The following is a 12,437-nucleotide window of genomic DNA, read 5'->3' on the forward strand; positions in this document are numbered from 1 at the left end:
GAAACCAATGTTACAAAACTGTCAGTCCGGAACAGCAATTTCAATAATTAATTTCTATTAAGTACTATCATTGTAGAAATTGTACCCTAGTAAAAATGAAGACCATATCTTGCGCTTGTCGAGAGTAGTCACCAAAGGTGTTCCGCGATTTTTCGCATTCTATTGTCTTCGAAAAACAATAGAACGTAAAAAACCAAATACAAGTCAATATTTAATCTTGACCTTTCGTTGAAGTCAGCTGCAATAGGGGTAATGGCCAACGACAGCAGGAGTTGCTCTGAGGCGAAGGAGGAATGTTCGATAGTTGAAATAAATGTGTCGATACAATGATTAAATCGAATTGCTTTCGACTTCTGTGATTCGACTTCAAACAGCAGAAAACTATACTAGGTGCATTACGAAACTAAAATTGTTTTCGCCTCAGCTGTTTGTATACAGTTTTGTGGTTGCCGGCTGCGAAGAGAGAGTGTGACAACTGGTTATCCCGTGAAACATAACTAATATTTGGAAAATCTACTCTGTTTTCATGATTTGTATACGTATTTCCCCATGCCCAAGAGTTCCAGCACTAGCTAAGAGGATAGCATTATCAAAATACTCCTCTTGGAGTTGTGTAAATACCAGTAGCTCCTGGACTTCTGGATATTTTGTTTTCTCTCCAGGAAGAAACATTTATAATCAACAATTACGCAAAAGGTTTGTTCTAATATCAATTGGTACTACGTGTTTTGAAGGTGAAGTTCAATTGCATGCTAATAGTTCATCATACGAAGCTAACGTTCTTTTGATGCTCTTCAGCTTTCAAGAGGTATTTTAATTTTCTAACATTTTTGTAATTCAAATGTAAGCCATATAGTAGCAGAACCGTTTACTAATGATCCTTTGTATTGTTGTACTGATCCATTTGTCGAGAGATACTTTTAGGGTAAATTGGAGTCTTACTCAGTCTTTTAAGATTCAAAGTTGCCCTTTGACTCTTAGCTGTTTGATTATTCAATAACTTTAACCTTACAAAAACTGAGGAATTGAGACGGCACGGTGTCTGAGTGCTAGAATGCTCACTTTCGGTGAGGGATTTTTGGTTCTGTCCGTGGCCATGCGGAGCTAAAGTTCTTTTGATGCTGTTCATCTTTCAAGAGGTATTTTAATTGGCATTACTCGAGCAGACGGCCCTACCAAATTTTTACACATTTATTGCATTTTCCGGGGATTGAGTATAGCCCGCTCCTCCCAGTGATTTTTAACGAATCATAGTGATTCTAACGATTCATATAAGTTCATAATGAATCGGAATAACATGCTATAAAGATTTAAGATGTAAATCTTGTGGTGAGGAGGCTTCAGTATAAGTAGTAGTAGTAGTAGCTATAGTAGCAGTGGTAGTTAGTAGCAATAGTAATAATAGTACTAGTAGTAGTAGTAGGAAGGGGTTAGAAGCCCCGCAGGGGTTGGTTGGGTTCTCGATATTAGTAGTAGTAGTAGTGACGACTCTTTCAGTTTCAACTGGGAGGAGCGGGCTATACACAAGCCTTTTCCGGTTTCTTCTTGCAGATCATGCACTAACTGTGGAGATAATGCATAAACCACGAAGCAACTTGTGCTAGGTGGCCACTAAAAGCACGAGTGCTATCTAATCGAGTCAGATCAGGAGCGCAACACGGGAGCCTGAGTGGAACGAAGGGAGTGCGTCCGTAGGGAGCGTGCGCGTCAGCGACGGGGGGCGTACTCACAAACAAGGATAGTGGAAAAATACATAAAATATCCACAATAATTTCACGGCATTACTCGAGCAGACGGCTCTACCAAATTTTCACACATCTATTGCATTTTCCGGTTTCTTCATGCACCGCATGCACGAAATAAGGAGCTAATGCATAAACCACGATAATATTACGCTCTTGATCGCACAATTCTTTGTAATAGAATCGTATATTGCATTACATGCATCGCAAAGGTCCATTATTAACACGAACAGAATATTCCCGCCGTTTATTTCCACCTTTTTCGCGCCCTTGTACTCTTCCGCTTCAGTAAATAGTTACACTTAAAATACGTTCATTACCATTCAAAAGATATTTCAATATCATATCCACTGACTGAAATTACTTATATTCACACTCCTCTTCTTTTACGAAAAGTGTTTGACATCGTATTTTGCCTATAAATTTTGTTTTTGGTAGAGCTGTCTGCTCGAGTGAACCTTTTTAATTTTCTAATATTTCTATAATTCAAATCTAAGGCGTATGGCAACTGAACACGTATACGGGAAGCCTTTACTTTGGCCATTTCATTCATTTTTTTCCATTCTTCGATTCAGTGATTTGTTCTTCAGCCAGCGCATCGATAAGTAGAACCGCTTTGAAAGGGTATGGTGTAGTAAAGTAGAGCAAGATAAGGATACGTAGGGTAGGGGTAGGATCGGGTTAGCTTAAGGTTAGGAAACTTTTGACGCATTTTTTATAAAATCGTGCGGAATCGAAAGAATAGATCGCTAAATCGAAGAATTGAAAAAAAATGAATGAAATGGGCAAAGTAAAGACTTGTTACTAATGGTCACTTGTACTGATCATTTGTCGAGAAATATTAAAGTAAATTGGCGTCTTAGTCTTGTAAGGTTCAAAATATGTCCTTTGACTATTAACTAGCTCTTTGAATATTCATTAACGAGTTCGTTCGAGCAGACGGTTCTACCAAATAGAAAGTATAGTTAAAATGCGATATGAAACATTTTTTTGTGAAGGAATGAATTTGTGAATATAAGTAATTCTGTCAATACACAGCATACTGGAATGAATTTTGAGTGATTATGAAAGTATTGTATGTGTAAGTATGCTCTTATACTATTCTCGTTTATACGTGTACCCCCCGTCGCTGACGTGCCTACTCCTTACGAACACACACTATCGCTACCGGTCGGGCACTCTGCTGTCCTGACTCGGTTAGATAATGGGCTATTCGAGTTTTCAGTGGCCACTTAACGCAATTTAGTGCATGTTTTGTGCACTGTAGTTTTTATGCCATGTTTTTTTGCACTATACTGAGCCCTCCAGAAGTGAAACTGCAGTAGTAATGGAGCTTCTCATTTAGTACATGCTCTGCTAAAAGAAATACAAAGCTCTAACCTAACCCGGAAATGTAAGAAATGTGTCAAAATTTGGTAGAACCGTCTGCTCGAGTATTGCTTCTTTAACTTAACCCCAACGGTGGGTGAATACTAGAACGCTCACCTTTGGTGAGAGGGAACTCTGGTTTGATCCGTGGGCATGCAAGTTTGTTGGACGACAATATCTTGTTTGGGTAAGTTACTGTCGATTTCAGTGGTCGAAGTAAGACGGTATGCGGTAGTATGCTGTATCGCCTCTGATTTTTTCAATGATGAAAGCATACCGTCTCTGGTTTTTCAATGATTGAAACATACCGTCATTGGAAAGTAGATGCTAAATACCTTTAATAAATCAATTTTTATTTTGCACATGAAAATATTTTATTTCTTATCTAGCAATAATTTCCAAGTTGACAACACCGACATTTGTGTTATCTTTTTCCTACCTTTTGTTTTCAAAATGAGATGTCTTTAAAGAAGTTCACCAAGTTTATATTTTGACGTGCCATATTGAATAGTTTCTTTTTTTATGTATGCGTATGTGTCTTCTTGCCTTAATGCATATAAATGCCATGTTTTAAGCATGGGCAGAGTTAGTTGTTGTCTACTGTGGGGAGGACCGAGAGTTTTTCCGCAGGAATTTAATATCCTCATTCGGTTTTTCAGCATTTTCGTATATAGATTCTCTATAATACAACATAAGAGGATTTTTAAAAAAAAAAATTCAGAAAGTTGTTGGCGGGGAATCAAAGTCTTTCCATATCCCCCTCCCCCCGTTACTACAGAGAACCAAAGAATAAAAATGCACTCTTTTAGGCAACATATCCTCACTGTATTTCAACATTTAAATAGCCGGTATGTCGAGTCAAAATCGTAATAAAACATACCGCCTCTGCTTTTTTTCTACTTCGAACACTGGTCGATGTTTTTTTCGTTTTCTTCCACATTGTTATTTCACCAATTATTTTCGTAATCAATCACCTTTACCTTTCTTAATCTAAAGGGATGAAGTAGGAATGAAATTCGTGGAGATTTACATTTGACGCACACTCGAAATAACTGTTGGAAAATTATAAATTTTTCACTAATCTCCTTATTTCCCCTAAAAGGAGTGCGTTGGGCGACATGAAAATATCTCACTTCGCGTAGATAAAATTCAAGAGGCCACTAGAAGCATTTGTTCAAAATTACAATTATTTTACGATTTGCACATAAATACGACTTCTGAATATATAGCATAAAAATCAACCCATGGTAGGTAGCCTCTAAAAAAGGCACGAATGATATCTAGCAAAAGGCAGGGCAGGGCGAAGCTGGTGGGTCCGCGCGTAGCGATGGTGGGTATTCGCATAAGAGAGTGTACTGAAAAGAAGTGGGTTTTGGCAATGACGCGTGTTTCAATAGTACTTGTCATGGTTTGGTGCTAGTAACACTCCACTTGTAAACATAAAGTACAGCTTCTGTACGCTGTGAACGAGTGCACTACCGGTGGAAAATAGCGTCCAATAGAGCCATCTTTCATATATACTCATTTATTTTATGCGTCATAACGTACTTGTAATGATTTTACAGTAGTAACTCTACACTTGGTAACCAAAAATACATCTGTATTACTTTGTATTTAATTCTGTTGCCTTAATTCTGCAGAAATTTATTCTTTATAAATATGCTTTCCGTGCAGACTATTTAATTTTACCTGTAGATCTTCCAAAATGTGGTGCGCCACAACTACACCAGCTGAACGAAGTTTTGCTAAATCCGAGTCATGAATTTATACTAATAGCCAGATCAGAGTTTGGTCGTCATTTTTCTATGGTAAACGAAGTATGGCCAAATTTCCATTGCCAGACTAAAACATTTGGGCGTCCAAAAATTTTGTGCCTAGAATCTGGAATGTAAAACCAGAAACTTCGTTTGATTTTAAGAAGCTCTCTGAACGCGTCTTTTTGAAGTACAAGGATTCACTTTGAGTAACTGACAACAATTTTATCGTTCCGAAAAGCACCGTCGTATATGGAAAGCGTTATAAGGGCATGAACTTTACAATGCACACTCCAATTGATATCCTTAACACAGATACAAGAAATTACGTTTGATTAATTTTAACAAAGTCGATCCAAACTTCCCTAATCCTAAGCTGACCTGAACCTACTCTACTGTATCCTTTTAAAGCAGTCCATTTATTTATTTATTTATTTATTTTTAATTGTTGCGCAGCTGGAGCGTATATTGCCAAGTTTATTCTTTTAAAGTACCTATATAGTTTTCAGATATTTTATTTGTAGCTGTTGTTGATTGAACCTTTCATTCGTGCAGTGTAATAAAAAAAACAAGGTGAAAATATATTATCCATTCAGAAATTCAACAAAGATTATTTTTTGGATCTAAAGATCCAATATATTTCAATTAAAAACTTTCTTGTACGCCTTATATCTGGAGAACTACATATAGTGTAGCCAAAACCAAACTATCACTTAACTCAGTATGATGTGATTATTTCATAGATAATACGAAAATTCGATTTAAGGCCGTTCAAAAATTTTGTAGCTCCTGATCCAGAAACGAATTCTTGACCTAGAGCACAATCTTTTGATCCATTTTTTGGATCTTTCCTAAAATTCTTGTTTTAAAAAAGTTTAAGGTTCCATGATTATGCAGTGAGACTGAGGGATACTGTGATTATGAGATGAATGATGGTAATGGAATTACGGAAATGGAAGGAAACAAGTGGACCCCAATAAGACCCACGCGCTAGAGGTGAGCGCTCTATCACTCAGTCACCGCGGCTCCCACTGGTGGTTAGTGAAATACTTGTGCTGGTGAACAGTTTCTCCAATAGTTGCTGAATAATGTAATCCAACATTTCGTTCTCGAGTTGTGGCTATGTTTGTTCTGTTGCGACAAATTTTCGGTGGCTTCTATTTCCGAAACGACTCACCTCCGGACACTTGTTCCTCTTCTCAAATTGCTTTTTTTGTCATCGTTGATCATGACACTGAGTTCTCTTCATGTCACGGAAACACCCTATATATACAGGGTGGACCAATAATCTTGATATGACCTTGTAATTTTTAATCTAATGGAAAAAAGAAAGCTTAAATTTTGTACCGTGCAAACATCGACAGTTACACCATAAGGTAAACAGTTTTGCCAACCCAACATAAATCTCTCTCTCTCTCTCTCTCTCTCTCTCTCTCTATATATATATATATATATATATATATATATATATATATATATATATATATATATATATATATATATCTACATGATAAGCGAACACCATCAATACTACACTTATTATTCAGTATTGCAAGCTAAGAATGTTACAGTATCACAAACATGCAAATTTTAGTGGCCTCTACAGCAGTAGTAACGCAAGTGAGACAGACGGAACAATGCATATTTAAAATACTTTAATGTCTAATACAAATGATGTGTCTAATGATCATGATATAAGGGATTTCGAATGAATACGAACAAACTTACAAGGGATTAAAAATTTGATTTCTTTCAAAAGCTTTCATTTCGAAAAAAACAAACCCTACTTATATAAGTACCTCATCCAATTTCATAGATGATATTCATTAGTTGTGAAGATCACAGTGCCGTTTACAGCAATTTGATATTTCAGACCGTTCTGAATATATGAAAAGAACTGTTAAAGTTTGCAACACTGCTTAAAATTATATAATTCAGAGAACTTGTTGTAATTACACGTACCGAAAAGTATTGTTTTAATCAAATAAATCAAACATTGCGTTAAAAAGTTCCCACAATTGCACAATTTTAAGCATTATATTGAATTTTACCACTTTTTAATATATATATATATATCCTAATGCTTTGAGATATCAAATTGCTGTAATCGACACTATGATCTTTATATCCATTGGAAACCATCTATGTAATTGGACGGATACTTGTCTAAACGCTTTTTCGAAATAAAGTCCTTTGAAAAAAGTAAAATTTTCAATTCTTTTTTATAACTCTGTTTCTTTTTGTTCGAAATAGGTCATATGATAATCGTAGTATTGGACACTAAGATATTTTAGATGTACATTACCCTATCTGTTTCATTTGCGTTATTACTGTTATACGGCCATCCAAAATTGGGTGTTTTTCGATGTTTATGGTACTGCATCATCCTTAGTTTGTAGGATTTCGTAGCAAGTGTAGTATTATATGTTTTCCTTTTACAAGTACATTTGAAATATGTAGTAACCTGACTTAGTGCTTTAAAAAAAAAAATGTGTTTGAATAGCAACATTGTTAACCTTGTCGTGTCACAGAATATACCAACAATGTTTTGGCGATTTTTCCATGGTACTAAATTTCAACATGTTTTAGTTTAAAAGTTACAGTGGCATATCATGATAAATGGTCCACCTATATATACATAGTGTTACCATAAATACTGTCCCAACCTTTAAACTTAAAAGTGGCTGTACTTCCGCCCGTACAAGCGAGCGACATCAAGAGCGGTATCGTGAAGCGTGAGTCATCGGTGGATGAGCTAAAGAAGTGTAAAGGTGTTAGTTGTAAGTGTTCAAGATGGAATGGGGCGAGTATGAAAATCGTGTGGCTGTGATAGCGTTGCAAAAGGTAGGTAAATCACCAGGGTAGATTTTCAAAACTCTCCAAAAGCTGAAAATTAGTGTAAAGATTGGTTTACCACCGCACTATCTAGCGCTTTGTTGAGACTGAAACTATGAAAGATCGCCCGCAGCAAGGAAGACCGCGCACAGTACGAACTCCAGAACTTGTGAAAGCAGTGTCGGCGCGTGTCCAACGAAATCCAGTTAGGAAACAGTCAGTTATGACTCGTGAGCTAAAGATATATCGAAAGTGTTTATGTCTCGCACGTTAAGCAGTGACGTGGAACTCCATGCGTACAAAGAACGCAAAGGACATCTGACAAATGAACTTATGCGCCAGAGGCTTCTAAAAGGAAAACGCTTACGTAAGCGTTAAACAACAAATGGGCACCCATCGAATCCTTTTCACAGATAAAAAGATTTTCAGTATTGGGGAGACTTCAATGTCCAAAATGATAGGATATATACCACATCCTCTAGAGAAGCTGTTGAAAAGGCTCCAATGATCCAGAGGGGGCAGCATCATGCCTCAGTCATGGTATGGTGGGGTGTGAGCTACGAGGGCATAACAGAGCTCCATTTTTGTGAAAAGGGGGTCAACACGTCAGCCAAAGTGTGCCAACCCCTTGAGGGACAGTCAAGGGGTGCTTGAGGGACTAGTCAAGAATCTCACCAACACCCTCTTCCATGGACGGAACTAGAACTACCAGCAGCATTCAACCCCAGCACACAAGGACGGATAACCCAGCAGTGTCTGGAGGCAATGTTCTGGGCTTCATTTCCACTTCAGGTTGGCCTTCTGTAAGTCCCGACTTAAACCTTTGGTCTACAAATTGTGATCCAAGCTTCAAGAGATGGCTTGCAGAAAGAGACGCCCCAATATTGAAAGTTGAATGCGGTTTCTTCGGCAGGTAGCTGCATATTTTCCAGTTCATGTGTTGCGTAATGCAATTAATGTGTGGCCGCAAAGACTTAAGGACTGTGTGCATGCTAGTGGTGGCCATTTTGAATAATTATTTGTGATTTTGGTTCATAACGCAACCATGTACCCCATGTTATTAGGGTATTAAAATATTTCTAACTATTTTGTGTCAATGTACTTAAAACTTTGGGACAGTATTTATATTAAGACTAAATGTAGTGTATATATAGTTTAACATCCCACAATTTTTAGCAAATAAATTATAGTGCTTTCCCGTCGGGGATCGAACCCGGGACCATGTGAACCAAAGGTGGACGTAGTAGCCACTAGACCAGCGGGAATAGTAAGATGAGTATATAATCAGGAAAATATCACACCGAGCGAATATCTTAGGAGGGATCCCACCTACACCACAGAAGTTTCCTAGAACGAAAAATGTGAACTGGCGGTATCTGACATATAGTGAACATCAAGTCATAATTTCTATCTCTCACCCATTGACAAGTTTGAAGGTTTATTTTCGGCTTTTTCCGATCTCAGGATATTTCATAATTATTTCTCTTCTAGCAAGTAACTATCTGCAGAGTAATTATTAAGTAATAGGAAACATTGATAATTAGATTAATATGCATGCAGACGTATATTACGCAATATGGAAAACATAAGGAAAGAATTAGCTTTTTATTCTTTGTATGATAGACTTACATAATGCTTACGAGTTGAGATGATACTAGAGTAGTCTTGTCTTGTCTTGTTCACTATTATCAGTGTTCTATGGGCGCCAAAAATCCTAATCTTCATCTTGTACATCTGACCCTTAATGTGACCCCATACAGAAAAGTCGCATTTCGGCATCGGTGAAACACGTCTTGAATTAGTGTCTGGCTATCGGTGGCAGCAGGATTGGTTGCCGAAATCGTACCAGGAAAGTAGCCATCCGATTACAATTCTCATGATACACAAATAGAAGTTATAAGTTGTAAATATTGAAGGTTGAAGCAAATACATTGCTAGATCTCACTCAATTTAAAGAGTGTCGTTTTCACGAATATTAGCAGCTTTCGAAAAATATGAATCGGGGTGGATTGGTCAGTTACGCATGTAGGACGTTCTAGACTTGGAGGAAGGGAGTGAAGAGGCAAGCAAGCCTAGCTCCGCGATAAATCGTAAGCATGTTATCAAATTGCTTCTTCCGAAACCATCGAACAAATATTTATGGTTTCGACAGGTTAATGAAGGTTCTCGGAACTAGTGGCGAGGATTTATACAGTAAAACATGTAAACTTGGCCACCCCTCTAAGTTGACCACCTGCTCATCTGGGCCTGGTTCGTCTTGAACCTGCATTTTCCCATAAGACATTCGTTACTTACTACTCTAAGTTGGCCACCTGTCTATCTTGGAAGTTGGCCACATAGAAGCAATGTTTACCATATGATGATAATGATATATTTACGTGCGCATTTTGGCAATGCAGAATACCGTTTTGTTATTTTTCTTAACTCTTTCGTATTCCCATGTGAGAAGCAGATGTTCTGTATTTGTGACTGGAGACAAAGAAGCATTTATTCCCACGATTTGTTATTGGAGGTCAATGGGCAGAACAGTGCCGTAATAAAGAGATGATGAAGGAAGAGGTGAATAAGAAAAAGCAATAATAAACACTTCTGACCAGAGTATGTACACTTCTTTATTAAAAACTAAATTACAGTGTAACGGTTTCGACAACTTAACGTTGTCTTCATCAGACACTAACTCTAGAGTTAGTGTCTGATGAAGACAACGTTAAGTTGTCGAAACCGTTACACTGTAATTTAGTTTTTAATAAAAATGTGTATATACTCTGGTCAGAAGTGTTTATTATTTCTTTAGTGAGTTCCAGAGTCGTGATGGATAGAGTTGCAAGAAAAAGCACTACAGGAATTCAGAAAATGGCTGTACGTATTTGTTTGCCCTGTCTGTTTTGGTAAAACCATTAGCTATATTGGTTCCTTTCATCAGTTGGGAGCTTTAGTAATTTCGGAAAGTTCTCAAGGTTAAGCTAAGCATCTCAATTGTCAACTGTTGGCACCTGACGGCTTGTCGAAAGGTAAAGGAGGTTTTGAGATATGCGTTCCCTTAAGATTTTCTCAAAAAATCTTTTACTCCGAGGAAAACACTTGTAGCTCATTAACAACAGGTAGACGACATTATACAAGAATTACAAAATTAGAACATGCATATGTGCCTAAAAGAATAAATTGTTGTGTCATTCCTTATTAAAATTTTACAATGAAGTAAAATCCTATTCTAAAAGTACATCAAACACACTAATTTTTCTGTGAATTTGCCAGCTGTTTAACTTGGCCAGTTTTTAATGCAACCGATGGTGGCCAACATATTTATAAAAAATTCATGTTGCAAACTTCAAATTGTTAAAGATATAGATATGAATTTTTCTTTTTTTTTTTTTTTTTATCAAAGTGAAACGGAAAAGGGAATCTAATGGAGAAATCGCGTGGCACATTTTTCTGTATATCAAGTAATTTTTTAATTTTTTTTTTTTTTATTCAACACAACAGACTCTAGGCCCAGTTACAGTGTTGTTCCTTACAAATACATTTACCCTTAGTTATATATATATTTAAACAAGGTTATACATTTATATATTTTCATTATCACATATTTTTAAGGCTATTCTTATATACTGTCTCCGACATTCCAAAAACATCTATAGAAGTTATCCTTTCAATTGCATTGTAGGAAGCACTTATTCTCCATACAAGAGACTTAACGAGGATATTTGTTCTTGCCTTTCTGCAGTAAAATGTACTTCTATTTCCTACGCGGGTTTTACCTGATGGGACATGCAATTGAACCTTCGAAGTAAGACTGGGACAGTCAATTTTACCATGTAGTAATTTGTGTAAAAATAAAAGATCCGTATATTCTCTCCGTTGTTTCAACGTGTTCATATTGAAGTTTTGTACAATAGTACATTTCTGAATATGACTCGTATTTTGGATACATACCAGTTTTTCTATAAGCAAGTAATCTCAAGAATTTTGATTGTATTCTTTCAATCATATCTATGTGTTTTTGTGCTTTTGGTGACCAAGACAGAGTCGCATATTCTAATTGCGATCTCACAAAACAAAAGTAGAGCTTCATTAACGTAGCATCGTTTTGAAACTCCTTACCTATTCTCATAACAAAGCCAAGATTTCTGTATGAATTATTAACAATTGTTTCAATATGATGAGTAAAACTTAATTTGGGATCAAATAGCACTCCTAGATCTTTAATTAAAGTAGGTGTGTCTAAAATAGTTCCTTCAATGACTGACTTTTCCTGTGCCTCGACATCTAACTTTTTGTTATGATTTCAAGAGCTAGCCCTGCTCTCTTTATCACGTGAATAACAATGAACACAAAAGTCCAAAATGTCATTCTGTTTAAAAAAAAATAATTGGCCCTTTACATATGTTCTTACCATATGTTCTTACAAATACATAACAATAAAAAAGGTTAGTTTTTCAGATTCATGGTGCCATAGGTAAGACTTAATATGTAATAGAATTTATTACTGTTGTCGTTATTATGTCGCTGGTTCCGCAGATATAGAGCATTATCCAATAAAAGTAAGAATGAGAGTCGCTTTCCCAGCAGTAGAGAGATCACACCTTTTTTTTGTTTTTTTTTTTTTTTGTTTTGTGTTTTTCAATATTGTTATATACAGGGGGATTCACCTAAAACTTGCACCGTGAATAGTCGGAAGAAACAGTCAATGCACTGTTTTCACTGATGTCAGGTGTATAGAAAAGCTGATATTTGTATC

General features: G+C 36.6%; 1 protein-coding gene across 3 annotated transcripts in view; it reads left to right on the forward strand.

Moving 5' to 3' along the window:
• Window positions 1–341: 341 nt before the first annotated feature.
• The window catches only part of LOC145664880 (spermatogenesis-associated protein 20), a 336,902-nt gene continuing 324,806 nt past the window's right edge, over window positions 342–12,437 (forward strand). The window contains exon 1 of one of the 3 annotated variants that reach the window (XM_081731928.1): window positions 342–696. In XM_081731928.1, the coding sequence (XP_081588054.1) occupies window positions 527–696 (170 nt within the window). In that variant the 5' untranslated portion in view covers window positions 342–526. Of the gene's footprint in view, window positions 809–12,437 lie in introns of all 3 variants that reach the window. The other 2 variants (XM_081731930.1, XM_081731931.1) reach the window with 2 other exon arrangements.

Source organism: Thermobia domestica, chromosome 11, assembly GCF_964235325.1.
Source record: "Thermobia domestica chromosome 11, izTheDome1.hap1.1, whole genome shotgun sequence".
NCBI lineage: Eukaryota > Metazoa > Arthropoda > Insecta > Zygentoma > Lepismatidae > Thermobia > Thermobia domestica.